This window comes from Capra hircus, unplaced genomic scaffold (assembly GCF_001704415.2).
Source record: "Capra hircus breed San Clemente unplaced genomic scaffold, ASM170441v1, whole genome shotgun sequence".
Lineage (NCBI taxonomy): Eukaryota > Metazoa > Chordata > Mammalia > Artiodactyla > Bovidae > Capra > Capra hircus.
This window is the reverse complement of record NW_017189851.1, coordinates 8,409-34,713: the sequence shown is the minus strand read 5'-3', so window position 1 is coordinate 34,713 and position 26,305 is coordinate 8,409. Positions and strand designations below refer to the sequence as shown.

Below are 26,305 nucleotides of genomic sequence, written 5' to 3'. Positions count from 1 at the left end.
CGGGGGGTCCTCCACACTCCTGCAGACAGATGAGCTGTCCCAAGCACAGGTTTAACTGAGAAACTTTAATAGGGAAACATCTGCAAAGGGGCCGTCGGGGGACCGGGTGCGGGGCTGCGGCCGCGCCCCCCCCCTCAGTACTCCTCCCCTTCCTCGGCCTCCGCCTCCACCGAGTCCACGCCCACCTCCTCGTAATCCTTCTCCAGCGCCGCCAGGTCTTCCCGGGCCTCCGAGAACTCGCCCTCCTCCATGCCCTCCCCCACGTACCAGTGCACGAAGGCGCGCTTGGCGTACATGAGGTCGAACTTGTGGTCCAGGCGGGCCCAGGCCTCGGCGATGGCCGTGGTGTTGCTCAGCATGCACACGGCCCGCTGCACCTTGGCCAGGTCTCCCCCCGGGACCACCGTGGGGGGCTGGTAGTTGATGCCCACCTGCCGGAGAAGGAGAACATGCTCAACTTGGGAGTGAGGCCTCGGAAACGGTAGCTTGTTTCTAAACATGGGGGCCATGGACCCACTTCAGACGATGCCCTGTAGGAACGGGTACTCTCTTTTTTGGCAGAATCTGCCAGTTTAATATCCCACGTTTTCACTTTTAGAAGAGGACTTGGACTTAAGCTTCTCAGCCTTCTGCATGACTAAAATATCTTGCCACATACACACTTTTATAATGAGAAAACCTAATACAAACGTGGGAAAAGATTCCAAAAAAACGGTGCACCCCTGACAGACGGTCGTTAAGACGTGACGTCACACCCAGACTGACAAGTGAGGATTCAACACCGTCAGGGGTGAACTGTCTTCCGTGGGGACAGCAGTGTGACCTCCTGTACCTCCCCACAGACTGGCCTCCCCTCTGGCTCACAGACGGGCCAGGAGGGGAAGCCTGGGCACAGTGCCAGGCACCCCACACAGCGCTGCCCAGCTGACAATGGCTTGGGTGGCAGCCTTGCCTTCCAAAGGTCAAAGTAAGGGCACTGAAAGGAAACTTCCTCAAACCAAGAAGAATGGGAAAAAAAAGACACCCCTGGTGGTCCAGCCGTGCAGATGCCGCGGTTTACCGCAGGGGGCCAGGGGCTGGTATCTGGCCCAGGGACTAAGATCCCCCGTGCCCTGTGGCATGGCCAAAAAAAAAAGCTTTCAACCCCAACCTATAAGCTAACCTTGGAGGCCTGCAAACATCTATGGGAGGTGTAATTCCGTGGATATTTCCAGATTGGTGAAACCTGTTACATACACACTTTATCCCCGGGAGTCACTTTACAGGTGTGAGTCGTCAACCCTCAGCTGGGCCGTGTCAAGGGGTCTTGAAGTGGGGCTGAGGCCAGGTGGGTGCAACAACGTGGGTGTGGTCAGAGGCAAGCTCTGATATTTAACACGGGAAAACGCTGCTATTTATCCTCATTTTCAATCTGCAAAGACCCTGGAGATGGCAACTCCCAGACACTGAAGGGACCCATCAGGGCTCAGATGCAGGATCCAGACTAGCGCAGATCGCTTGTGAAAAAGGACTCAACGAGGAAGAGGGCGCAGGGTTAACAAGCCCAGGTGTGGCCAGGCACTCAGCCTCGTGATCGCGGGTCTCAAGTGGGACATTCTGGGACTGGGTTTCAAATTCAGGATGCTCTTCTCTGGGCAGACGTTTCACTGTGACACTAGACACGGTCGGAGGAGCCGCTTAGTTACTAGTGTGGTTTTGTGTGGAGGCGGCACTCCAGGTCTGGCTTGGAGAAGCAGCAGTGAGCCACCCTTGGCCCCACAGAAAGTGCTGCCTAATGAACAGAAGATCCTCTCTGCAGGCACGCGAATGCTGCCTAAGCTTCAGTGACCACTGGCGACTGAAGTGACGGGAAATCGGAACCCACTGTTTCTATCACAGAATGAAGCCACACGCTCTGACAAGGTTCTTGGGCGAGCAGCGGGGAAACGTGAGGACAGGCAGGCCTGCAGTCAGAGGTCTCTGAAAGCTCCCTCCTTCCGTCGCTGCCCCTGAGGCCCTTCGGTTCTCAAGGCTGTCTCAGCCTCTGTCTCTGAAGTGTAAGATACTAGGAACGTTGGCCCACGAGCCCACGGCTGTAAGAAGTCAAGGTACGTGACGTACTGATCGAGATCAAGGCATCTAACACACTGATTAACTAACCTTGCTGTCCCTGCAGCCCAGCTGCCCTGAAACAGGGGACCCTCCGCGGCAGGTCAGCCCCCCGCCCCGGGGCCGGCCACGGGCACAAAGCCGCACACACGCTCCCGCCCAGCCTACCTTGAACCCGGTCGGGCACCAGTCCACGAACTGGATGGTGCGCTTGGTCTTGATGGTGGCGATGGCCGCGTTGACGTCCTTGGGGACCACGTCCCCCCGGTACAGCATGCAACAGGCCATGTACTTGCCGTGGCGAGGGTCACACTTGACCATCTGGTTGGCCGGCTCGAAGCAGGCGTTGGTGATCTCGGCCACGGACAGCTGCTCGTGGTAGGCCTTCTCGGCCGAGATGACCGGGGCGTACGTGGCCAGGGGGAAGTGGATGCGGGGGTAGGGCACCAGGTTGGTCTGGAACTCGGTCAGGTCCACGTTGAGGGCGCCGTCGAAGCGCAGGGAGGCTGTGATGGAGGACACGATCTGCCCGATGAGCCGGTTGAGGTTGGTGTACGTGGGCCGCTCGATGTCCAGGTTGCGCCGGCAGATGTCGTAGATGGCCTCGTTGTCCACCATGAAGGCGCAGTCCGAGTGCTCCAGGGTCGTGTGCGTGGTCAGGATGGAGTTGTAGGGCTCCACCACGGCCGTGGAGACCTGGGGCGCCGGGTAGATGGCGAACTCCAGCTTGGACTTCTTGCCGTAGTCCACCGAGAGCCGCTCCATGAGCAGCGACGCGAAGCCCGAGCCGGTGCCGCCCCCGAAGCTGTGGAAGATGAGGAAGCCCTGCAGCCCCGTGCACAGGTCCGCCTGCAGGAGGGAGAGGCGTGAGCCGGGCCGCACGCGCCGCCGAGAGCCCTGGCCTCCCCTTCTGGCCGGGAGCCCCCCGCGCCCCCCTCACCAGTTTGCGGATGCGGTCCAGGACCAGGTCGACGATCTCCTTGCCGATGGTGTAGTGGCCACGGGCGTAGTTGTTGGCCGCGTCTTCCTTCCCGGTGATCAGCTGCTCCGGGTGGAAGAGCTGCCTGTAGGTCCCCGTGCGCACCTCGTCTGCGGGGGGACAGCGGCCGGGCTGGGAGGACGCCGGTCTCACCCCCGTGGCCGGCTCCGGGACCCGCCTGTCTGCAGGCCCGCGCCGCTCCTCCCAGCCGGGGGTCAGGTCTCCCAGGAGTCTCCCAGACGCACACGCCCCACCTGCCATCTTCGGCTCCGGGAGGGTCCGTCAACCCGGAACAAGCCCCAGCGTGGCCGGTTCCCAAAGGACAGGAGCACCCAGGCGGCTCTGTCTGCGCCTCTCGCCCACACCTGCCGCTCCACCCCGGGCGTCCCTGGGCCGGTCCTGCCACCCTGGACGGATGCCGGCCTGACTGCCCCGGGCGCCCCCGGTGGCTTGGGTCTCCCGGGCTCTGGGGCGACCGTCTGGCGTCTCCTGGGTGGCCGCTCCCCTCGGAAACGACGTCGGGCTTCTGACTGGAGGCACCTGACGAAGGTTCTGGGCTTCCCTTGCCGAGTGGGAGGGTACCTACCGACCACGGTGGGCTCCAGGTCCACGAACACGGCCCTGGGCACGTGCTTGCCGGCCCCGGTCTCGCTGAAGAACGTGTTGAAGGAGTCATCGCCGCCGCCGATGGTCTTGTCGCTGGGCATCTGGCCGTCGGGCTGAATGCCGTGCTCCAGGCAGTACAGCTCCCAGCAGGCGTTGCCGATCTGGACGCCCGCCTGCCCCACGTGGATGGAGATGCACTCGCGCTGGAAGCAGAGCAGAGTGAGGCCCGGGGACCCGGCAGTGCCCTCCGCGCGGCACGCAGACATACCTGACATTTATAAATTAATAGTTCTAATATATTTTGCTTTCTTAGGGTCTTGTCAGAGTTTGTCCCACAAGCTTCCCAGGTTGATAGGAGCCCAACATGCTAGTGGAGAAGAGCGGAGAAATAGCCCCAGAGGGAATGAAAAGGCTGAGCCGAATTGGAAACAATGCCCAGTTGTGGACGAGTCTGGTGGTGAAAGGAAAGTCTGATGATATGAGAACAACATGGCTGAGGAACCTGGAGTGTTAGGTCCACGAATCAACGTGATTGGAAGTGGTCAAAACAGGATCAGCAAGAGTGAACATCGACATTTTCGGAATTGGTGAACTAAAATGAATGGGAAAGGGCGAGTTTAATTCGGATGACTATTGTATCTACTACTGTGGGCAAAAATCCCTCAGAAGAAATGGAGCAGCCCTCATAGTCCACAAGATTCTGAAATGCAGTACCTGGATGCAGTCTCAAAAATGACAGAATGATCTCTGTTTCCAAGGCAAACCATTGAATATCCCGGTAATCCCAGTGTACGTCCTAATCACTAATGCCAGAGAAGCCGAAGTTGAATGGTTCTATGAGGACCTACAAGACTTTCTAGAACTAACACCCAAAAAAGATGTCCTTTTCATCACAGGGGACTGGAATGCAAAAGGAGGAAGTCATTTTCTGTCTGAGCACCTGCCTATCCAGCCCGGAGAGAGAGCGGAACTGTGAAGAGGAGTGCACTCGTTATAAACGTCGCCCCAACACCCAGTAAAAAGCAGCAAAAGCCTGCACAGAACCAGCATCGAGCCAGTGTGTTTCCACCCAAGGCTGGATTTAGCAACCTGATGTAACCAGTGGCTCCAGAAATCAGACACAGTGTATGAAATAACACTTCTCAGTCATCAGACAACAGGCAGCTCAGAACAGTGAGTGAGTCCTCTGAGCAGGGAACAAGGCGAGGTCCCAGCATGTCCCGGCTGCAGCTGAGACAGGAGACCCAAGCAAAGCCCCGGGATCACCCAGGGGTGAGTAGGGGAGTCCTGTGTTGAGAGGCCAAGGCAGCTGGAAAGCCTGGTGCTGGAGGAGAGACAGCTGTGCCGAGGGGGCCCGGGGCAGCAGGGAGGCCCCAGGCCCTCACTGTGGCTGCTCGGCACAGGGAGGGAGTGGCTGAGCCCACACCTGCTGTGGCAGGAAGACGTCCTAAGGTAGAGAGCTCCGGGGGCGGGGGGGTGGTCCTCAGCAGTGGGGCTGAGTGAGGCCGCCCCTAAAGACTGCCCTGAACCCACCCAAGAAAGCTTAAGAGCAGGACGCAGAAGGATCACACTCTTCCCAGGTTTATTTATAGCATCCCAACAGAAAGCCGAGAAACAGCTAAGAGAAAAGCCGAAACAATCCAACGTCCAATAACGTACAACTCCTAATGCCTGCTACCCACTGCTGCATTGAACACGGGTAACAAGGACTCAGAGAAGGCGATGGCAGCCCACTCCAGCACTCATGCGGAAAATCCCAGGGACGGAGGAGCCTGGTGGGCTGCAGTCCATGGAGTCGCAAAGAGTTGGACACGACTGAGTGACTTCCCTTTCACTTTGCACTGGAGAAGGAAATGGCAACCCACTCCCGTGTTCTTGCCTGGAGAATCCCAGGGACGGGGGAGCCTGGTGGGCTGCGTCTATGGGGTCGCACAGTCAGACACGACTGAAGCGACTCAGCAGCAAGAAGGGACTCCTGCAGAGCAGAGGCCTCTGCTCAGTGTCAGGCGGCCGCCTGACGGGAGGGGAGTCTGGGGGTGAATGGAGACACATACGTGAATGGCTGAACCCCTCTGCTGTCCACCTAAACTACAGTCCACAACACTGTAAATCGGGTATACCCCAAAACAAAATAAAACTTTTTAAAAAAAGACCCAGAAATGACAGATGATTAGTAGATTAATGACAGAATTAGTAGAATTATATGCCTCAGGAAGGTACAGGAAAAATGAGCATGATAAGGAGAAAAACATTTGATATATAAAAAAACACCTAAATCAAATTGCCAATTATGAAAAAGTCTGAAATGAAAAACACTGGATGTGATTAATAACAGACTATATATTTTTATAACTATAAATGGAGAGTAACCTTTAAAGACTATATAAAAAATAAAACAACAAAAAGTCCCCAGCAGATCATGCACTAAGGAGGTCTGCGACGGTGACCAGCTCTGGGAGCAGTGGCTGTGCCGCGGGGGACTGTGCTCAGCAGGTAGAATGGTAGCTGCCGGCACGCGCACGTCACATACACACGAAGAAATGCTCAGCAATAAAGTGGAGCTATGCTGCAACAACATGGGTAAATCTCATAATAATGAGTGAAAGAATCCAAACAACAATAACAAATTAACTCAACAAACCAAAAATCGTTATATAAAATCCTAGAAAACACAGAGGCACGGCTAAGCGGAGGAGGCAGAGGGTTGAGGCCGAAATGAGGATTTACAAAGGGGTGCGAGGTAACTTCCCTGGTGGCTCAGAATTTAAGGAGTCTGCATGCAATGCGGAGACCCAGGGTCGATCCCTGGGTTGGGAAGATCCCCTGGAGGCAGGCACAGCAGCCCGTTCCAGTATTTTTTGCCTGGAAAATGCCATGGATGGAGGATCCTGGTGAGCTACAGTCCATGGACAGGACTGAGTGACTTCACTTCTTTTTCACCAGGTAACGGGGGGGTCATGGATATGTTCATTATCTTGACTGAGGTGATGGTTTCCCGGGTGATCAACATGTCGATATTAAACCTTGCCAAGTTACACACTTGCAAATAAAGATCTTGCATGCCAAACTAAAAAAAAAAGGTCCCACAAGCCCCATGGAAGGTCAAAGGTCACGCACGCGGCACTGAGGCCGGATGCAGCTAAATCAGTGTGTGTGAAAGAAAAACAGGCTTGCAGTTCAGTGTTTTCAAAACCTCAACACACTGCAAGCACCTTTTCGTTTTTGCCCGTGCCAGGGGCACGTGGGATCTTAGTTCCCTAAACGGGTCGAACTCATGCCTCCTGCATTGTAAGCACGGAGTCCTAATTACTGGACTGCCAAGGAAGCCCCCAAGCACTTCCTAGTAAAGGTCTTAATTTTAAAAAGTTCAAGTAATACAAAATATGTTTTCTGAAACTAGTATTAAATTACAAATCAAGTTAACACAAAAATGTCTGTGAAATCCCCAAATATTTGGGAATGGATAACAAGGAAAATGAGAAAGTATTTTGAAAGGAATAAGAATGAAAACATGGCATGCAACATTTGTGGGCGGCACCTAGAGCAGCGCTCAAAGGGAAGCGCGCACCCATGTGTTGCATCTGCGCGCGCGCACGTGCTCAGCTGTGTCCAACTCTGCAACCCCGTGAACTGCAGCCCACCAGGCGCCTCTGTCCCTGGGATTCTCCGGGCAAGAATACTGGAGCGGGCTGCCAGTCCCTTCTCCAGCGGATCTTCCCGACCCGGGAACGGAACCCACGTCTTCTGCACCCCACACTGGCGGGCAGCTTCTTTACCCCTGAGCACGGGTGTGTGTGTGTGTGTGTGTGTGTGTGTGTGTGTGTGTGGTGTGGTGTGTGTGTGTGTGTGTGTGTGTGTGTGTGTGTGTGTGTGTGTGTGTGTGTGTGTGTGTGTGTGTGTGTGTGTGTGTGTGTGTGTGTGTGTGTGTGTGTGTGTGTGTGTGTGGTGTGTGTGTGTGTGTGTTGTGTGTGTGTTGTGTGTGTCTGTGTGTGTGTCTGTGTGTGTGTGTCTGTGTGTGTGTCTGTGTGTGTCTGTGTGTGTCTGTGTGTGTGTCTGTGTGTGTCTGTGTGTGTCTGTGTGTGTCTGTGTGTGTGTGTGTCTGTGTGTGTCTGTGTGTGTCTGTGTGTGTCTGTGTGTGTCTGTGTGTGTGTGTGTCTGTGTGTGTGTGTCTGTGTGTGTGTGTGTGTCTGTGTGTGTCTGTGTCTGTGTGTGTCTGTGTGTGTCTGTGTGTGTCTGTGTGTGTGTGTGTCTGTGTGTGTCTGTGTGTGTCTGTGTGTGTCTGTGTGTGTCTGTGTGTGTGTGTGTCTGTGTGTGTGTGTCTGTGTGTGTGTGTGTGTCTGTGTGTGTGTGTGTCTGTGTGTGTGTGTCTGTGTGTGTGTCTGTGTGTCTGTGTGTGTCTGTGTGTGTGTCTGTGTGTGTGTCTGTGTGTGTCTGTGTGTGTCTGTGTGTGTGTCTGTGTGTGTGTGTGTCTGTGTGTGTGTGTGTGTGTGTGTGTGTGTGTAGCTGTAAAATCTGATGGAGGGATTTCCCTGGTGGCCCAGTGGCTACGACTCCGCCCTGCAAAAGCAGGGGTCCCAGGTTCAATCCCTGGTCAAGGCACTGGATCCCACATGCTGCACCTAAAGAGACCAAGTGCCACGATGAAGGCCAGCACAGTCAGATGAATGAATATTTACAAGAGAAACAGCTGGCGGAGCTCGGGGCAGGCCACCCCAAAACACGCTGGAGGCATGCTAATGACTTCTAATTAACATTCCTTGAGGACCAGACGGTAGAAGCAGCAAACTCTGACCCTCCTTTGTCCCCTGAAAGCAGGTGCAAAGCTGTCGGGAGGACGGAGGGTGCCGTGGTCCCTGGAGACGGGAGTTAAGGCTGAGAAAGCTGCAGAAGCAGACTCTGCTACTGCTTCACTATCTTGCGGCCCCCAGCAAAAGCCCTGCTCTTTCTTCAAATCTTCATCAATAACTGGCTCTCCGTCTGAGAAGAGGTACACAGAGCCTGCTTTCGTCACTCCTCAGGCCCGATGCTGACGGGACCTCCACATACATAAAGTGAGACTTGGTTTCCTCATGCTAATCGGTCTTCTGTTAACCTGATCGTTAGACCAACCAGAAGAACCCAGAGAGGAAAATTTTTCCTGCCTTACAAACTCTTCTGGGGCTTCCTAGGTGGTGCTAGTGGTAAAGAACCCGCCTGCCCAATGCAGGAGACACGAGACTCAGATTCCATCCCTGGCTTGTAAAGATGCCCTGGAGGAGGGCCTGGCAACCCACTCCAGTATTCCTGCCTGGAGAACCTCATGGACAGAGGAGCCTGGTAGGCTACAGTCTACGGGGTCACACAGAGTCAGACACATCTGAGGCAACTTAGCATGCACGCAAGCTTCTGCTTTAATCAACTAGAACAACAGCAAATATCCAAGTTGTGAAGACAAAAAAAAAGCAAGTATAAGAAGCAATGTAAGATAAAAAGCAAAAAAAAGAAAAAGAAAAGCAATATAAGATAAAAAGCAAAAAAAAAAAAAAAAAAAAAGGCAATAAAAAGCAAGTATAAGAAAAGAAACTGAACAGGAAAGAGGGGGAAAAAAACCCAGAGAAGAGTCAATGAAACCAGCACCTGGTTGGAGCTGAACAACCAAACTGATGAGCCCCTGGCCAAGTTTATCCAGAAAAAGACAAGACTGATTACCAGTATCAGGAAGGAAAAAGAGGATTTCACTACTGGTACAGATTGAGATGGACAAATTCCTTACACACACTACTAAAGCTCATTCAAAAGGAGATAATCTGGGGAATTCTGGCCATCCAGTGGTTAGGACTCCAGGTTTCCACTGCAAGGGGCAGAGGTTCAGTCCCTGGTTAGGAAACTAGGATCCTAAAAGCAGTGCAGCAAGGTTGGAAAAAAGAAGCTAACCCGAGTGAAGAGAAAACGGGCCATCAAAACGGCCCTATCAGGAGACAGATGATTTTAAACACAGGTGTTATCTTCCCACCAACCATGATCATACCCCAGGTTTTTAAACTCCAAGCTCTTAAGAGAGAAGGTCTGGAAGGCTAGAAATTCAGCTTCTGGTCTTGTCCTTAGTAAGTGAAAGAAAAGGGGCCAAATCCTAGCTGATTTTCTAGTTCTTTCTGATTCCAATCAAACTGCAGTGCTGAACCAGAAACACATTACCCTCTGAGGCCAAGCAGGTTCTCCAGAAGGTACTCAACTTTGTGATGAGCCTCTAGGATGCAGAAAATAGGATTTTAAAAACATTTCTGCTGCTGTAATTCCCATTAAATTCATCTTGAGACATAAACCCTTCTAACACAAAGGGAAGGCATCTGCGATGGCTGACGCTTTATTGGACTTCAGTGTAATTTATGTCAGGTAATATCACACCGACTCACTACCACCTCCCCATCACCACGTTTCCGAATTTTGTTGGTTAAACTAAGTACTGTGAACTTGACATTTCAACTTGAGAAAACCCTGTTACACCAACAAACAATGGCTGAATAGCTCTTCTAAAAGTGTTAACCATTGAATTTTTCTTATTCAAGACACAGCCTTTGCTAAAAATAACCGCCCTTAATGCACAAACTCCGAATCCTGAAGCATCCTTTTACCCGTCAGGTAACAGAGGATACCTTTCCTTTATACTTGGAATAATTCACTGCTAGAAATAAATGTTTTTGAGCAGCTAGATGTTATGGTGTTCAATAACCAAGAAGAGAAACCTCAAAACCAAGTGTTGCAAAGGGACAGTGCACAGGTTAGTGTGAGTTATTAATCCAGTGACGAACTTTGTTCAGTTTGAAAGCTACCACAGGGATGAGAAGAGGAGGATGACATCAGCCTCAGTTAATCGGGAGCAAGGCAGACGTGAACTGGGCCAGGGAAAGCCCTGTCAGGGACCATCCCGGCCTCTCTCCACAGGCGACTGGTCTAGGACACGCAGTGACGGGTGGTGGCTGCCTTCCACGGGTGTGCAGATTATTAAGCCATTAATAACTCAACAATTAACTAGAAACCTGTGACTTGAGAACATAAAAATGAACACATCGAAGGCAGAAGCCTAACCCTGCTTCGGGAAAACAAGAATTCTCATATATGTGTTGGTGATGAAAGGGAATCTGAAACTCTGTCTCGTTCACTTCTGGGGCCCCACATACACCAGTGAGAAACACTGCAGCCACAGATTCCTCCCCGCAACTCCACGCGTAAAAGACTGGAAAACACCCAGACATTCAGCGATTCGAAACAGGCTCAAGACACGCCGTCACCCCTAGAGTACTAGGCAACAACTGGTAAACAAGGACCCAGGTCTTTGCACACGAAGGGAGCCGGGCTGTTTGAACACGGAAAAAACCAGACGTGAGAAAAGGGGAATATAAGCACTATTCCTGTTTGCTTGGTTTTGCTTTAAATGAACAAAACAGGAGAAGGAAATGGCAGCCCACTCCAATATTCTTGCCTGGAAAACCCCATAGGCAGGTGAGCCTGGTAGGCGGCAGTCGATGGGTCACAGCTTAGCAACTGAACAGCAACATCGCTGTTAATGGAGCAATTACACAGATGCACTGGAAGTTTAAAAAATAAAAGTTGTTCTGAAAGTGGCAAAATAAAATAAAATAAATGAACAAAACACCTCACAGCCCTATCTAACTGAGGGAGCCACTTCTTTTCAGCACACACTCAGTATCTCAAGGCCTGTTTCCGTAGCTGCCCTCTGAGCTCACACACAGACCAATAAGAGCGCTCGGGCACAGCCCCCCGGCTTTTGCTTCCAGACGCAAGAGTCTGGATGGGCGAGGCTGGGAGCCATTTACGCACCTGCGAAGTGAGCCGCGCGCCCGCCCCTGACCGGCACGCTCCAGACACCATCCCGCCACCTGAGCCTGTCTCCCGGCCCCGCCGCCCGTCCAGGCCCGTCCCCCGGCCCCGCCGCCCGTCCCCCCAGCCCCTCAGCGGCCCAGGCCCGTCCCCCGGCCCCGCCGCCCGTCCTCCAGGCCCCTCAGCCGGTCCAGGCCTGTCTCCCAGGCCCACTGTCCCACCAGGCCCGGCCCCCGGCCCCGCCGCCCGTCCTCCAGGCCCCTCAGCGTCCAGGCCTGCCCCCGAGGCCCCTCCGGCCCCTACCATGGTGGTCACCCCCGGGGCACAAGCCTCTTCAGCCTCTTCCCAGTCCGACACCACGCGCCCAACTGCCGACGCGCTTCCCCGCACTGCGTGTCCTCATTGGCTCGCCGGCCGCCGGCCGCAGGATGGCCATTGGCTGCGACCGCTCTGGGGGCCAGACCCCGACCCCAGGACAGCAATGGTGATTGGCCAGTTCTCCCGGGCGAACTCGCGTTTCATTGGTCTTCACTTTGGGCGGGAAGCGGCTCTTGTTCTGCGTCGGCAGGAAGCTGCGCGCTGGCGCCTCCTGGGCACCGCGGAGGGCGGAGACGGGCCCGCGGTAGAGACCCGGCTGGTTCATCTGTAAACTGCGGAGCTGCGCGGGGCGCGAGAAGAAGCAGGGCTGGTCCCTGCAGGGGGTTTGCGGGCCTGGCAGACTCGTGGAAACGCTCTTCAGTTGGCAGCCTGTTGCTGGTGGCACGTGCTGCCGACCACGTGACAGGCTCCCGGAAGGCGGTGCCGCTGAGCTGGTGGGGGCACTTCCGCCTTCAGGGACGGGACTGAGGCACGGGTCTCCAAGTATCCCGAGTTTCCCAAGGATCAAAGCAGGGCAGGTGGGTGGGAGGGCGAGGTTAGGCTGGGCAGGGTGACAGGGACGTCGGAAAGTTGCAGTGAAGAAGGGCTGACTGTGGCCAGGCCAGTGGGCCTGGGTACCTACCAGTGGGGGCGGCTCTACACTGGCAGCCGACGTGGGTTAGCTTGGCCATTTTTTACTGGGAAGATGGGACAGGAGACCTCACAGGTGGTGATTGCACGAGGCCAGAGAACTAACCCACCCACAGACCTTGACCGAAGGACCCATGGAATTTCCCAGGTTCCTGGAAGAGGGGCTGGATAGCCTCAGTTCACTACTCTCCCAAATACAGAGAGTCTGCTGCTGGTGCATGGGAGAATCTGTGTTTACCCGACAGAAGAGAAGAGCCCCTTCTGGGCTCTTTTAAGCACAACCGGAATGAGCTGAAATCTTTGAGAAGGCAGGTCCAAAAGGGAGCTAAGTTAAGCGAATATAAGTAAATATAAATTATATATAATAATCTATAGGCATAAATTATAAGCCAGGTGTTGATTGCAGCCATGAAATTAAAAGATGCTTACTCCTTGGAAGGAAAGTTATGACCAACCTAGATAGCATATTCAAAAGCAGAGACATTACTTTGCCAGAAGAGGTCCATCTAGTCAAGGCTATGGTTTTTCCAGTGGTCATGTATGAATGTGAGAGTTGGACTGTGAAGAAGGCTGAGTGCTGAAGAATTGATGCTTTTGCACTGTGGTGTTGGAGAAGACTCTTGAGAGTCCCTTGGACTGCAAGGAGATCCAACCAGTCCATTCTGAAGGAGATCAGCCCTGGGATTTCTTTGGAAGGAATGATGCTAAAGCTGAAACTCCAGTACTTTGGCCACCTCATGCGAAGAGTTGACTCATCGGAAAAGACTCTGATGCTGGGAGGGATTGGGCGCAGGAGGAGAAGGAGACGACAGAGGATGAGATGGCTGGATGGCATCACTGACTCGAGGGACATGAGTTTGAGTGAACTCCAGGAGTTGGAGATGGACAGGGAGGCCTGGCGTGCTGCAATTCATGGGGTCGCAAAGAGTCGGACACGACTGAGCGACTGAACTGCACTGAAGCCAGGTGTTGCAGTGGCAAAAAATCCACCTGCCGATGCACGAGAGGCAGGAGACGGTCTGATCCCCGGGTGGGGAAGATCCTCTGGAGAAGGGAATGACAGCCCATTCCAGCATTCTCGCCTGGGAAATCCCATGGACAGAGGAGCCCCATGGTCTACAGTCCAAAGGGTAGCAAAGAGGCAGACGTGACTGAGCGACTGAGCACACAAAAAGTAAACAAGGTTAAAAGCAGAGATGAGGGACTTCCTTGATGGTCCAGGGGTTACAAATCCACCTTCCGATGCAGGGGATCCGAGTTAGATCCCTGGTCAGGGAATTAAGATCCCACAGGCTGCAGGGCCACTACTGAGCCCTCTCGCCACAACTGAAGAGCCAGCGTGCTACAAGGAAGACCTGGTGGCCGAAATTTTTTCAAAGTAGGTGAAAAATGCAGATTTCTTACCCCGCCTACCACTGCTAGGCCAATAGAGGCTGGGGTAATGTTCACAGTGGCAGACCAAATGATCTGGGTTTGAGCCACACTCATCACCACCACGGATTCAGTGTGACTAATTTCAGCTCCGTTTCTCCCTTGCTTTGAAAGATTTCAGAGACTGTGGCCTGGGGGTTAGAAGGGTGGGGCAGCTAGCCAGAGAAAACCAGAAGCCCTCCTCTTCTTCAGGGAGGTCCAACAGGATTGGTGCAAGGAACTTGGGCCAGCTGTGGGCAGAGGGGCTGACCAGAAATGAAGGAGAGTGACCAGCCCGAGTAAGGCCTGGAACAGGTGCCAGTGCCAATGGCAGGGGACAGAAACAAGGAAGACGGACTTCCCTGATGGAAAACTAAGATGGTGCAAGCCTCGAGGCTCAGCCCCAAAGGGAAGACAAAAAGGAAGAAGGAAGAGCTGGGAAACCAGTTCGTGGGGAGGAGTCATGAGGGTCAGTTTGGAGCGAGAACACGGTACAACACGTTGATGGGCTTTGAATGGTGGACTCTGGGCTAAATGTGGCCCAGCGGAGAATAGCAGACTCAGGGTGGCCAGCATTAGAAAAGAGGACAGAAGCTGCAGCAGACAGACAAAAGTGGAGAAAAAGATAGCAATGACATGGGGAAATGTGAGATTTCTTTGGCCCCAACTCCTTTGTCCCACTGTTTACCAGGGGAACGTCTCTATTGAGCAGCCAGAGGCGTCATCTGGTTCTCTGGCCACTCAGCCCTTCCTGTCCCTGGAGTTCTTTCTTACAAACAACTGATGCTTTGTCTTTTATTTTTATAACAACTTTATTCACATACCATAATATATGCAGAGTCCACCATTCGAAATGCCGGGCTGGATAAATCACAAGCTGAAACTGAGACTGCCAAGAGCAATATCAACAACCTCAGATATGCAGATAACAGCACTCTAATGGCAGAAAGCAAGGAGGAACTAAAGAGCCTCTTGATGTGGGTGAAGGAGGAGAGTGAAAAAGCTGGCTTAAAACTGACTGTAGCCATGAAATTAAAAGATGCTTGCCCCTTGGAAGAAGAGCTATGACAAACCTAGACAGTATATTAAAAGGCAGGCTCATCACTTTGTCAACAAAAGTCCATTTAGTCAAAACTATGGTTTTTCCAATAGGTATGTACAGATTCGAGAATTGGACCATAAAGAAGGTGGAGCACCGAAGAACTGAAGACTCTTGAGAGTCCCTTGGACTGCAAGATCAAACCAGTCAGTCCTAAAGGAAATCAACCCGGAATAATCACTGGAAGGGCTGATGCTAATAGCTGAAGCGCCAATATTTTGGTCACTTGATGTGAAGAGCCACCTCACTGGAAAAGACCCTTATGCTGGGAAAGATTGAAGGCAGGAGGAGAAGGGAGCAGCAGAGGATGAGATGGTCGGATAGCATCACCAAATCAATGGAGATGAGTTTGAGCAAACTCCAGGAGCTGGTGAAGGACAGGGGAGCCTGTCGTGCTGCAGTCCATGGGGTCGCAAAAAGTCGGACACAACTTAGTGAATGAACAAATAATACTCCCCAGCTTAAAATGTACAGTTCCTTTTTTTTTTTATATCCACGGAACTGTGCAACTATCGCCAGTATCTAATTTCAGAATATTTTAATCACCCCAAAAAGAAACGCTGCACCTGGGAAACAGTCACTTCCCACCCCCTGCCCCCAAACCCCCATGGAAACCATTGATCTACTCTCCATCTCTATGGATTTGCCTGGTCATGTGAATAAAATGATACAATATGTGGTCTTCTTTAACCGGTTTTTTCACTTAGCGTAATGCTTTCAAGATTTATCTGTGTGATATCACCACTTCTCTTTTTTTGGCCACACCTCACCGCACACGATTCTGGTTTCCCAGGCAGGGACTGAAGATTGAACCCCCACCCCTGGCCTGGGAGCATGGAGTCTCAGCCACTGGGCCGCTGCAGAAGCCCCACCAGTTACTTAATCCTCATAGAAAAGTCGTATTCCATTGTAGGGATATTTCATGTTTTGTTGATCCGTCGTCAGTTGGATGTTTGTACAGCTTCTGCTTTTGGGCACCTCTGAGTAACGCTGCTGCGAAAACTTACCTGCAAGCCTTTGCATGGATGCATGTTCTCGTTTCTTGGGTATACACGTAGGAGCAGGATGTCTCAGTGACAGTGAAAGTGGCGCAGTCTTGTCCCACTCTTCGCGACCCTGTGGACTGTAGAGTCCATACGATTCTCTAGGCCAGGATACTGGAGTGGGTAGCCTTTCGCTTCTCCAGGGGACCTTCCCACCCCGGGGATCACCCCCAGGTCTCCTGCATTGCTGGCGGATTCTCTACCAGCTGAGCCACCAGGGAAGCCCAGGAATACTGGCGTGGGTAGCCTAGCCCTTCTGCAGCGGATCTTCCCGACCCAGGGATCAAACGGGGGTTGCACACACTGCAGGCGGACTCTCTGCCAGCCAAGCTGTGCCTGGATCATACAATTGAAGGAGGAAGCAGAACAGGCTCCATCTTGAAAGCAGGACTCCATCTTGGGCTGGACTGTGGCCTTTGAACTATATGCCCAGAATCTATGGAAATGACATACCAACTGGAAAACCAGACACCCCCCCCCCCAGAATGAATAGCCCCAGGGCTCATACGTTGACTCTCCACCTAAAAGAATGCCCTAATCATCTGTGCAACTGAATAGAATCATACATTCTATTCTGTTTATTGGGGCATGACCACAGGCCTATTGATAATGGTCCACTGTTAACTACCTGGGCTTAAGGCATTTGAATCATGGGTTCAGTTTGATTGTATCTTTTCCTTTGTTCAGACTAGTTTCAGGGAATTTGGGGAGGTGGGTTTGGGCACATACACTTAGGGTATGTAAGGTTTTCACAAAAACTGGTCGGGGCCCTTGGAGACTCCGCCCTGGGCCCACCGGCGTGATAAACTGCACCCCACTCTCTGCGTTGTCTGTCTGAGGGAGCTTGTTTCCCGGAACATGTGGCTACAACACAGCAACTTCATGTTTAGCATTTTAAGGAATCGCCTAGCAGTTTTCCAAAGCATCTGCCCCAGCTTACCGTTCCCACCAGCAGTGCCCGCGGGTCCCAGTCACCCTGCAGGATCTTCAGCACTATCGCCTGACTTCTGATGGCGGCCATCCGAGGGGTTCCGCGCACTGCGGTTTGCCTTTCCCTGATAATGAATGATGTTACAAGTGTTTCCACGTGCTTGTGGGACGTCTGTGTACCTTCTTTGAAGAAACGTTTTGGGGCTTTCCTGGCGGTCCAGTGGTTAAGACTCGGCGCTCCCGATGCAGGGGGCACAGGTCGGACCCCTGATCAGGGAACTGGATCTCACAGGCTGCAACTAAGGGTTCACGTGCCCCCAAGTAAAGATCCTGCAAGCCGCCGTGCAAATCCCTCGGGTCACAACAAAGACCCAGAGCAGCCAAATAAATTTGAAATAAAAGAAGGAAATGTCTATTCAGATTCTTCACATGTTTTTTAATTGAGTTGTTGAGTTCTGAAAGTTCTTTACATATTCTGGATACAATCTCCTCATCGGATATAGGATTTGCAAAACTCTTTCCCATTTTGTGGATTTCTATCGTTTCACTTTTGGGGGGACCGTGCCGCCCACTTGCAGGGTCTTAGTTCTCTAACCAGGGAGTGAGCCCCCACCACACAGTGAAAGCACCAGGTCCTAATGACCGGGCTGCCAAAGAATTCCCTCTCCACTTTCCTCATAGCGTTTGTTTATTTATTTATCTTTTACTCTATTTAAATTTTTTTCTTTCTTTTTGATGATATCCTGTGAACCCAAAAGGTTTTAACTCTGATGAATTTCAACTCGTCTACGTTTTTCTTAGGTTGCTTGAACTTTCCGTGTCACATTGGGGAAACTGCTCTCTGGAGACTCCACTGGCCCCTTGTTACTGTTCAGTCAGCAAGCTGTGTCTGACCCCGGGCCTGCAGCACGCCAGGCCTCCCTGCCCCTCACCAGGTCCTAGAGTTCGCCCAAGTTCATGTCCATTGAGTCGGTGATGCCATCCAACCAGCTCATTCCCTGTCACCCTCCTCTTCTGCCTTCAGTCTTTCCCAGCATCAGAGTCTTTCCCAATGAGTCGGCTGTTCGCATCAGGTGGCCCCTTGGTGGGTGTCTAACCAAAAGATACGACCGAGTCAAAGAGCTAGGGAAGGGAGGCCCTGTTGCTTGCAGCAAGTGGGGACAGCTCCAAGGCTCTCCCAGAGCGGTGTCTGTCCCACCAGCAAAATCGAGGCAGACGTAAGTGAAGGTGCACGCGTATTCACAAAGGGGCTTGAGCAGGAGTTCAGCACAGCATGCTGGCAAAGGTGGAGAAAGTCCAGACCCTGGCTGATTGGAGCATGAGGGTCAACAGTGCGAACACCATCATTCCTCAGGGTCCAGTTAATCCGGTTATGTTAAGGAACTATATTGGGTTCTCTTCCTTCAGGGTCTTCTATACCTCCTGCAGGGACCAATCTGTACAAAATCACCGCCTTAATCCACATTCATGAGGAGTTGCTCATCTGTTTTCCTGTAAAAGTTTGTGGAGCGTTTATAACCCTGTCATCTTGTGCCTCCGTTCTGTCGGGTCATGCAGCCTGCAGGGGTCTTGGACAGATATCAGCCCCCCCCAAGAGGGCATGCCCCAGATAACAGACTCACAGCTGAGTAATCTGAATTTCTGATAAGAACTCCTCCTGATAAGCATTCTCTCCCACCTCCCAGAAACAGACCCCCCATCCCGTGCGATCCTCAGTTAAGCTTGGCAAAGCCCCACTCTTTCTGCTTTGGACCGAAAAATCCAGACCCAGCCTGGAAAGCCCCAAGCCCTCCACCTGTGTGCTAACTTACTTCAGTCGTGTACGACTCTGCGACCCCACGGACTGCAGCCCGCCAGGCTCCTCTGTCCATGGAACTCTCCAGGCAAGAATGCTGGAGTGGGTAGCCATTCCGTTCTCCAGGGGATCTTCCCAACCCAGGGATGGAACACCCGTCTCCTGCCTTGTGGGCGGATTCTTCATCATCTGAAGCATGACACACTTCCTAGGACAGCCGAAATCCGAGGTGCTTACACCACCGCGTGAGAGAATGGCCACTCTGGAAGACAGTTTCGCGATTCTTCATAAAACTAAACGTACTCTTACCTCATGATTGAGCAATCACGCTCCTTGATATTTACCCAAAAGAGCTGAAAACTTAACGTCCGCAGAAAAAGCTGCACGCGGATGTTTACAGCAGCTTTATTCATACTTAGCAAAACTTGGAAGCAACCAAAATGTTCTTCAGTAGGTGAATGGATAAACTGTTGCACATCCAGACAAGAAACGCAACCCAGCACTGCAAAGAAATGGGCGATTACGCCGCAAAGACATTAGGCACCCCCCAAAAAAGATACAAGACCTTTAAACACATATTACCAAGTGAAACAAGCCAATCAGAAAAGGTTACATACTGTATGGTTACAACTACACGATGTTTTGGAAACCGTCATGTGGAGCTAGTAAAAAGATCAGTGGGTAACTTAAAAAGCACGTCTATCCTGATTTCAGTAACACAGTCCTGATGACGTAGCATTATACTTAGTTTAAAGGAAGCATGAGTCCTCAGACTCTGTTCTTTTCCAACACTGTGCTGGCTATTCTGGGTCCCTGCATCTCCACATGAATTTTAGGGTCAGTTTGATGATTCCTGCACAATAGGCGGCTGGGCTCTGACTAGGGCTCCCACTGCATCTACAGATGGGGAGTGCAGCCGTCTCGGGCATGTTAAGTCCGTGAACGCGGGCTGCCCCTCCACTTACTTGGGTCTTCTTTGTTTCAATGATGTTTAGCAGATTTCCATGTATAAGTCTTGCATTTCTTCTGTTAAATTTATTCTGAGCATGTTTATAGATAAATTTTGGTGCTATGTAAGTAGAATTGTTTTCTTAATTTCATTTCTGGACAGCTCATTCCTAGTGTGTAGTAAGGCAACTGATTTTTTTTAACAGACATCTTCTATCCTGTACCTTTGCTGAGCTTGCTTATTAGCTCTAATATTTATGTGAGTGTGTATTCTTTGGGATTTTCTAGTACACAAGTCATGTCATCCGTGACGACACAGTTTCCCTCCTTCCTATCTGGATTCCTTTTATGTCATTTTCTCACCCAACTGCCATGATTAGACCCTCCAGTAAGATGTTGAAAACGAGAGGCGGGAGTGGACATCTTTACGCTCCTGCCAGGAAGGGGAGGCTTTCAGTCTTTCACCACTGAACCCGGGAGCCCAGGGGTTTTCACAGATGGTCTTCATCAGGTTGAGGCCCGTCCTTCGATCCCTAGTTCCTTGAACCCTGCTTTGTTTTTTGAGATGATCGTGTGGTTTTTGTCCTTTATTAGTGTAATGTACTACACGGATTGATCTTCACGTATTAAATCAATCTTGCATTCCTGGGATAAATCTCACTCCTTTTCTATGCATTCCTGGATTTGATGTGCTAGTATTTTGTGGATCAATTTTGTGTCTATATTTTCTCCTCTTTGGCCACAGGACTGCAGTTCGCGGACCAGGGATTGAACCTGTGCCCCTGCAGTGGAAGCTCAGAGTCCTAGCCACCAGACAACCGGGGAAGTCCCGTCTGCATTGCTAAGCGATGCTGGGCTGCGCGTTTCTCGTGATGTCTTTGTTGGGCTTGGCGTCAGGGCAGTCCTGGCCTTGCACAGTGAGTCGGGAAGTGCGCCCCCCTCTTTGTTGGTGGGTGCTATATTCTTGCCGCATCATCACGGTGTGCCTCTGTGCACAGGGGGCCCTGCCATATCCTTGGCAGGCTACAGGTTACTGTGTCAGTCAAGCGTGGCCTTGACTGCGCTGAGTGTTAGCGCCTGCGGTAAGAGCGCTTCTCTGGGCACAGAAACAGTCAGTGCCGTGAAGCACATGCACCAGCTCTCTCAGCGTCACCAGTGAAGCCTCTCGGGACCTCCCGTTATAAACTGCCCAGCCCTCTGGGCTTGAAATGCATTTTTCTGCATTTCTGTGGAGGCACTTCAGAACAAAGAATACCTGCTCAGTTCCGGCCACACGGGAGCAAGTTCAGGCGGACATGTTTCCTGCAGGAAGTGGGAGCCCATCTGAGAAGCTCCTGAAGACATTATCAGCCTGGGACTTCCCTGGGGGTCCAGTGGTTAAGACTGTGCTCCCAATGCAGGGGGTCTGGAGGTTTGATCTGTGGTTGGGAACTAAGATCTCCACGCTGCAAGGCACAGCCAAAAGTAAATAAAAATGACAATTGCTACCATTATCATTAAAAAAAAAAAATGCAGCCAAATAACAGAAGGGAGCAAGGGGGCTGGCTGAGGTAGTGTCCCGAGTGGTATCAGGTTGCCGGGAGCCCACTATCCTGTCAGGAGCCCACTGAGCCAGACAGACTGCAGGGGCCCCCAAAACCGTAATTCCACAAGCCACAGGGGAGCCTGAAAATCAGTACCGGAGGAAGTGGCTCCCTGTTTTGGCTTGGCTTTGCTCGGAGGGATCGTCACCATTCTTCCATGAAAGAGTGAACACCGTCACACCCATGTTTTCACTTTCAAAGAAGTCGGAGAGGCAGGACAAAGCCCCCCTCCGTCCCAGGAACAAACATGCCTATCACAGGACGCGACGTGGGCCTGGCCGTGGTGTGGGCACTCAGGACGTTGCGCCTCTCACTGACATCACCAGTAGGGGGCTGCCCTGGGGTCCCCCAGGGTCCTCCTGGCCTGGCACAGGTGGCCCTCGGCTAGAAATGGCAGCTGTTGGGATCTGAGGGGCCTGGGGGTGCCAGGTGCTGGCAGGCTGCAGGTGGTGCCCCGCAGACTGCTTGCTCCTTTGGGACACAGTCTGCAACCAGAGGCTCAGAACAGCCAGCAGGGCCTCTTGCCAATTTACAGGCCCTCCCAGCCGTGTATGCGGCGGCTTCCAGGTGGGCTCACCCTTGGCTCACCAGGGCCGGCCTAACTCTGGAGGGCTCAGAGCCCCAGCGCTGGGGATGGCGGGATCAAAGAGGGAGTCTGCTCCAGCGGAATGCAGGTGGGCTGCAGACCCGTCCCCTGCCCCCAGAACTGCACCCGCTCAGGGGCACCCCGCTGGCCTCGGCCTGGGCTTCCTCGTCTGTGAACCAGGCCCCGGGATGGGGCGCCCCTGGAGCCAGGGTGAGGAAGGGGTGGGCTGCCCAGCTGTGTGTCAGCAAGGTGCGGCGGGCTCGCTCAGGCGCCCGGGGGTGGGGGCGGGCTCTGCGCGCGGAAGGACCGCACCGGCGGGCGGGGCGGGCGCAGCGCGCAGAGTGGCGGCGGCGGCGGCGGCGGCAGGTAGGTGGCAGAGGGGACGGGTTCGGGGGAGGAGGCGAAGGCTCGGGTACCTGAGAACGGGGCGGCGTTCAAGGTGAGGCTGGCTCCAGGGGCGGCGGCGGCGAATCGGGGCCGGGGCGCAGCCAGGAGGCCTGGGATCCCCCGCTCGTTCGGACCTGCGGGCGGACGAAGGGGATCCGGCGTCTGAGGCCAGGTGGCAGCCCGGGAGACGCCCAGCGCCTGTTCCGGGTGCTGGAGGCCTGGCCCAGCTCCCGGGAAGCCTCGGGTTTCCACCTGGCTCTGGGTTCCCAGGTCCAGAGGCTGGGCCCCCAGTCTGGCTCCCTGGGGCTGCCTCTCTGCGCCCTCGAGGCCACCCCCCCTCCCCGGCCCCCCACACCCCCCCCCACACACACACACAACACGCCCAGATTCAGCTCCATTTGGTTCCCTGCCCTGCCCTGGAGGCAGACAGCCCTCCCACCCAGCCCAGCCCAGCCCTCTGGCAGCCCCATATTAAGGGCACTTGGGACCTGGGGTGCAATCACACAGCAGGCGGGGCAGCAGTCACTCCCCTCTGGCCCTGGCAGGTGCCTGCAGCTGGCTCTGCTCGGCCCACGATGGCCCCTGGACGGCCCTGTGCTGCCGGCCTGGCGCGGTTCTGCCAGAAGCTGAAGCGGCAGAAGCCGCTGGAGGACAGCGCCATGGAGACGTCGCTGCAGCGCTGCCTGTCCACGCTGGACTTGACCCTGCTGGGGGTGGGCTCCATGGTGGGCTCTGGCCTCTACGTGCTCACGGGCACCGTGGCCAAGGAGATCACGGGCCCTGCCGTGATCGTGTCCTTCGTCGTGGCCGCCGTGGCCTCCCTGATGGCGGCCCTGTGCTACGCGGAGTTCGGGGCCCGTGTGCCCCGCACGGGCTCTGCCTACCTGTTCACCTACGTGTCCATGGGCGAGCTGTGGGCCTTCCTCATCGGCTGGAACCTCGTGCTTGAATACGTCATCGCCGGTGCCGCCGTGGCCCGCGCCTGGAGCGGCTACCTGGACGCCATGTTCAACCACCGTATCCACAACTTCACCGAGGCCCACCTGGGCATCTGGCAGGTGCCCTTCCTGGCCAGAAGTCCAGACTGGCTGGCTGCCGGCATCGTCCTTCTGGCCTCCGCCTTCGTCTCCTGCGGGGCCCGCGTCTCTTCCTGGCTCAACCACACCCTGTCGGCCGTCAGCATGGTTGTCATCCTCTTCATCATTGTCCTGGGCTTCATCCTCGCGCGGCCCAGCAACTGGGGCGAGGCGGAGGGTGGCTTTGCGCCCTTCGGCTTCTCCGGCATCATGTCTGGCACGGCGACCTGTTTCTACGCCTTTGTGGGCTTCGACGTCATTGCCGCCTCCAGCGAGGAGGCCCGGAACCCAAAGCGCGCTGTGCCCCTGGCCGTCGCCCTGTCGCTGGGGCTGGCGGCCTCCGCCTACATCCTGGTCTCTGCTGTCCTCACCCTCATGATCCCCTGGCACAGTCTGAACCCTAACTCCGCGCTCGCCGACGCCTTCTACCAGCGGGGCTACGGCTGGGCTGGCTACCTCGTGGCAACTGGCTCCATCTGCGGTGAGTGGGGTCCTGCCCTGGTCTTCCGGAGTGGGTGGCGGTGGAGGGGGGACACACATCTCCGTCTGGGCCTCAGTTTTACGAGCTGTAGCCTAGTGCAGTCGCTCAGTCGTGTCTGACTCCTTGCGACCCCATGGACTGTAGCCCACCAGGCTCTGAGGAGCCTCTCAGTTCGTGGGAGGTGCTAAGTATGAGACTCCACCCAGACTTGTGGGCGGGGACCCGCTGGCCCCCTTACATGTGGGATGTCGGCCTGGGCACGTGCTTTCCGTTCGCAGGGACTCAGCCATCACCAGATTGCTGGCCCCCAGCCCTCAGCCTAGCTGAGGCGTCCCATTCCTGGGCTGGAAGAGGGGCGACCACCCTGCACCTTGCAGGCACTCAGGCTCCCTCCGAGAACCCAGATAAACTCAGGCACAGGCTCCCAGGGGCCCCTGCCACGGCCTCTGGGGTGCCTGCCTGCTGGGCGCGCTGACCAGCCCTCGCTCTCTGCCATAGCCATGACCACCGTCCAGCTCAACGGCCTCTTCTGCCTGCCGCGGATCATCTACGCCATGGCCGTCGACGGGCTGTTCTTCGAGGCGTTTGCCTACGTGCACCCCCGGACGCAGGTGCCTCTGCTGGGCATCCTGGTGTTCGGGGCCCTCACGGCTGTGGTGACACTGCTGCTGGACATCGAGGCCCTGGTGCAGTTCCTGTCCATCGGCACCCTGCTGGCCTACACCTTCGTGGCCATCAGCGTGCTTGCGCTGCGATTCCAGACGGCCTCTCAGCCCGGCTCGCCCAGCCTGTCTGGCTCCAGCCTGAGGGCCAAGGAATACAGCTCCTTCTCTGACCACTTGGAGCTGGTGGGCACGGGGCACGGCCCTGAGCCAGGGCGGCTGCGGCCAGCCCTGAGGCCCTACCTGGGCTTCCTGGACAGGGGCAGCCCCGGCGCGGCCGTGCGCGGGGCCATCTGCGGGCTGGTGGTCTCCGCCGTCGCCCTGGGCTGCGTGCTGATGCTCGGGCACTCCGTCCTGCACCTGCCACTCTGGGGCTTCCTCCTGCTGCTGCTGTGCAGCGGCATCATGTTTCTGCTCAGTCTCCTCGTCCTGGGGGCCCACCAGCAGCAACGCCTGAAGGACACCTTCCAGGTAAACCCCCGCCGCCCCCCATACCCGCCGTCAGCCCGCCACCCCGAGTCCTCCGCCGGGCACGTCCCCATGTCTGCAGGTGGGCCCCAGGCTCCAGAGCCTCCAGAGGCAGAAACAGGCTTGGAGGCCTGCAGAAGCCGGCCCTGGGCCTGTGGGCCCCTGCAGCCGGCCCAGCCCTGCCCTTGCCCCCCAGATGCCCCTGGTGCCCCTGATTCCAGCTCTGAGCATCGTCCTCAACTTCTGCCTGATGCTGAAGCTGAGCTACCTGACCTGGCTGCGCTTCACCATCTGGCTGCTGATGGGTGAGTGAGGGGCTCGGCTGGGGCGCAGGCGCTGCTGCTGGGGGCGGAGCGGGGGTGGCGGTGGCCTGCGGCTCACGCTCGCACCGCCCCGGCAGGACTCTCGGTGTATCTCGGCTATGGCGTCTGGCACAGCAAGGAGAACTGGCGGGAGCCGCCGGGGCTGGTCACCGCCCGCCACGCGGCTTTCCCCAACGGCAGGCTGGAGGAGACGGCGCAGGATCCTGGCCAGGCGCTGGCCCAGGGGCCTGGCAGTCCGTGAGAGCTGCCCGGCCTCCGTTCAGGGCAGCTCGGCGGGCTCGTGGGCCTGCCCACCCGAGGGGGCCCCGGGACCTGCGGACCCTAGTTTAGGGGCTGGTGCTGCACGTCATCCTTGGAGTGGGCACAGCCAGCGCTGGGGCGGTAGACTCTTTGCGACCCCGTCCAGCTACTGGGGCGGGTGGGGAGGACACCCTGTCTCGGGGACCCACAATAGGAACCACTCAACCAGCCGTGTGGTCTTGTCACATCCGTGGATCTTGAGGCATTGGGTCCTCGCCGGCCCCTGGAAAGGGCTTGCTCGATTGTCAGGGTGGAACAGGGTGGTGCAAGGTGGAGTGCTGGGGTTCCGGGCGGGGGAGGTGCCGGCCCAGGACAGCCCTGGGCTGAGGACACTCAGGCCAGTGCCCTCTGCCCCTATGAGGGTGCCACAACCCCAAACGCGCCAGCACAGAGGAGCAGAGTCAGGCTCCCCTCCCCTGGGGGGCGGGCCCAGCACAGGCGCCCGGGCCCCAGGGAGGCCGCCTAGAAGGGCAGCGGAGTTCCGGGGTGCCCTTGTCTCCCTGGCTCCCGGAGAGCGTGGCGTGTGCCTGAGGCCCCCCTGGGGAGGCAGAGGCACGCCCACACGAGCACATGCACCTCCAGACACACACCCACGGGCTCAGCACCTGCAGACTGAGGCCCCAGGCCTCCAGGCTCAGACCCTGGTGCCTCCCCAGGCTGGGCGCCCGAGACCCTGAATCCTCCCCAAGTGCCCTCCAGCTCTCCCCCCACCCCT

The 26,305-nt window shown here is 55.1% G+C and overlaps 2 protein-coding genes and 2 long non-coding RNA genes across 6 annotated transcripts; 1 reads left to right on the top strand and 3 right to left on the bottom strand.

The window, feature by feature from the left end:
- Positions 1–53: 53 nt before the first annotated feature.
- LOC102173837 (tubulin alpha-3 chain) lies at positions 54–17,252 on the bottom strand. 2 transcript variants are annotated; one of them, XM_018044832.1, is made up of 6 exons: positions 16,992–17,077; positions 16,016–16,131; positions 3,654–3,876; positions 3,029–3,177; positions 2,257–2,937; positions 54–431 (listed from the first exon to the last, which is right to left on the bottom strand). In XM_018044832.1, the coding sequence occupies exons 2-6, from the start codon at positions 16,037–16,039 to the stop codon at positions 135–137; spliced, it is 1,374 nt and encodes a 457-aa protein (XP_017900321.1). In that variant the 5' UTR covers positions 16,040–16,131; positions 16,992–17,077; the 3' UTR covers positions 54–134. The 2 variants fall into 2 exon arrangements, with proteins under 2 accessions (XP_017900321.1, XP_017900320.1); XM_018044831.1 differs by lacking the exon at positions 16,016–16,131 and having other exon boundaries at positions 16,992–17,252.
- A 138-nt stretch (positions 17,253–17,390) lies between these two features.
- LOC106503935 lies at positions 17,391–18,853 on the bottom strand. The gene is made up of 2 exons (XR_001297601.2): positions 18,793–18,853; positions 17,391–18,472 (listed from the first exon to the last, which is right to left on the bottom strand). It is a non-coding gene; the product is annotated as an uncharacterized LOC106503935 (long non-coding RNA).
- Positions 18,854–18,855: 2 nt separating this feature from the next.
- On the bottom strand, positions 18,856–23,252 carry LOC108634704. Its single transcript, XR_001917679.1, has 4 exons — positions 23,165–23,252; positions 22,310–22,414; positions 20,980–21,169; positions 18,856–19,038 (listed from the first exon to the last, which is right to left on the bottom strand). It is a non-coding gene; the product is annotated as an uncharacterized LOC108634704 (long non-coding RNA).
- On the top strand, positions 22,243–25,760 carry SLC7A4 (solute carrier family 7 member 4). Of its 2 annotated transcripts, none has more exons than XM_018044828.1 (5): positions 22,243–22,259; positions 22,826–23,837; positions 24,336–24,970; positions 25,164–25,272; positions 25,368–25,760. In XM_018044828.1, exons 2-5 carry the CDS (start codon positions 22,856–22,858, stop codon positions 25,529–25,531), a joined length of 1,890 nt encoding a protein of 629 aa, XP_017900317.1. In that variant the 5' UTR covers positions 22,243–22,259; positions 22,826–22,855; the 3' UTR covers positions 25,532–25,760. The 2 variants fall into 2 exon arrangements, with proteins under 2 accessions (XP_017900317.1, XP_017900318.1); XM_018044829.1 differs by lacking the exon at positions 22,243–22,259 and adding an exon at positions 22,297–22,332.
- The last annotated feature ends 545 nt before the right edge of the window (positions 25,761–26,305 follow it).

What these genes read in the sequence shown, in the direction of transcription:
- LOC102173837 (XM_018044831.1), bottom strand. Translation starts at nt 17,072, where the DNA reads ATGGCCGCCATCAGAAGTCAGGCGATAGTGCTGAAGATCCTGCAGGGT. An exon ending in CCTGGAGCCCACCGTGGTCG is followed by an intron (nt 3,178 to 3,653) that starts GTAGGTACCCTC and finishes GTCCCCCCGCAG; the next exon opens with ACGAGGTGCGCACGGGGACC. An exon ending in GGTGCCCGACCGGGTTCAAG is followed by an intron (nt 432 to 2,256) that starts GTAGGCTGGGCG and finishes CTTCTCCGGCAG; the next exon opens with GTGGGCATCAACTACCAGCC.
- SLC7A4 (XM_018044828.1), top strand. Translation starts at nt 22,856, where the DNA reads ATGGCCCCTGGACGGCCCTGTGCTGCCGGCCTGGCGCGGTTCTGCCAG. An exon ending in GGCAACTGGCTCCATCTGCG is followed by an intron (nt 23,838 to 24,335) that starts GTGAGTGGGGTC and finishes TCTCTGCCATAG; the next exon opens with CCATGACCACCGTCCAGCTC. An exon ending in GCCTGAAGGACACCTTCCAG is followed by an intron (nt 24,971 to 25,163) that starts GTAAACCCCCGC and finishes CTTGCCCCCCAG; the next exon opens with ATGCCCCTGGTGCCCCTGAT.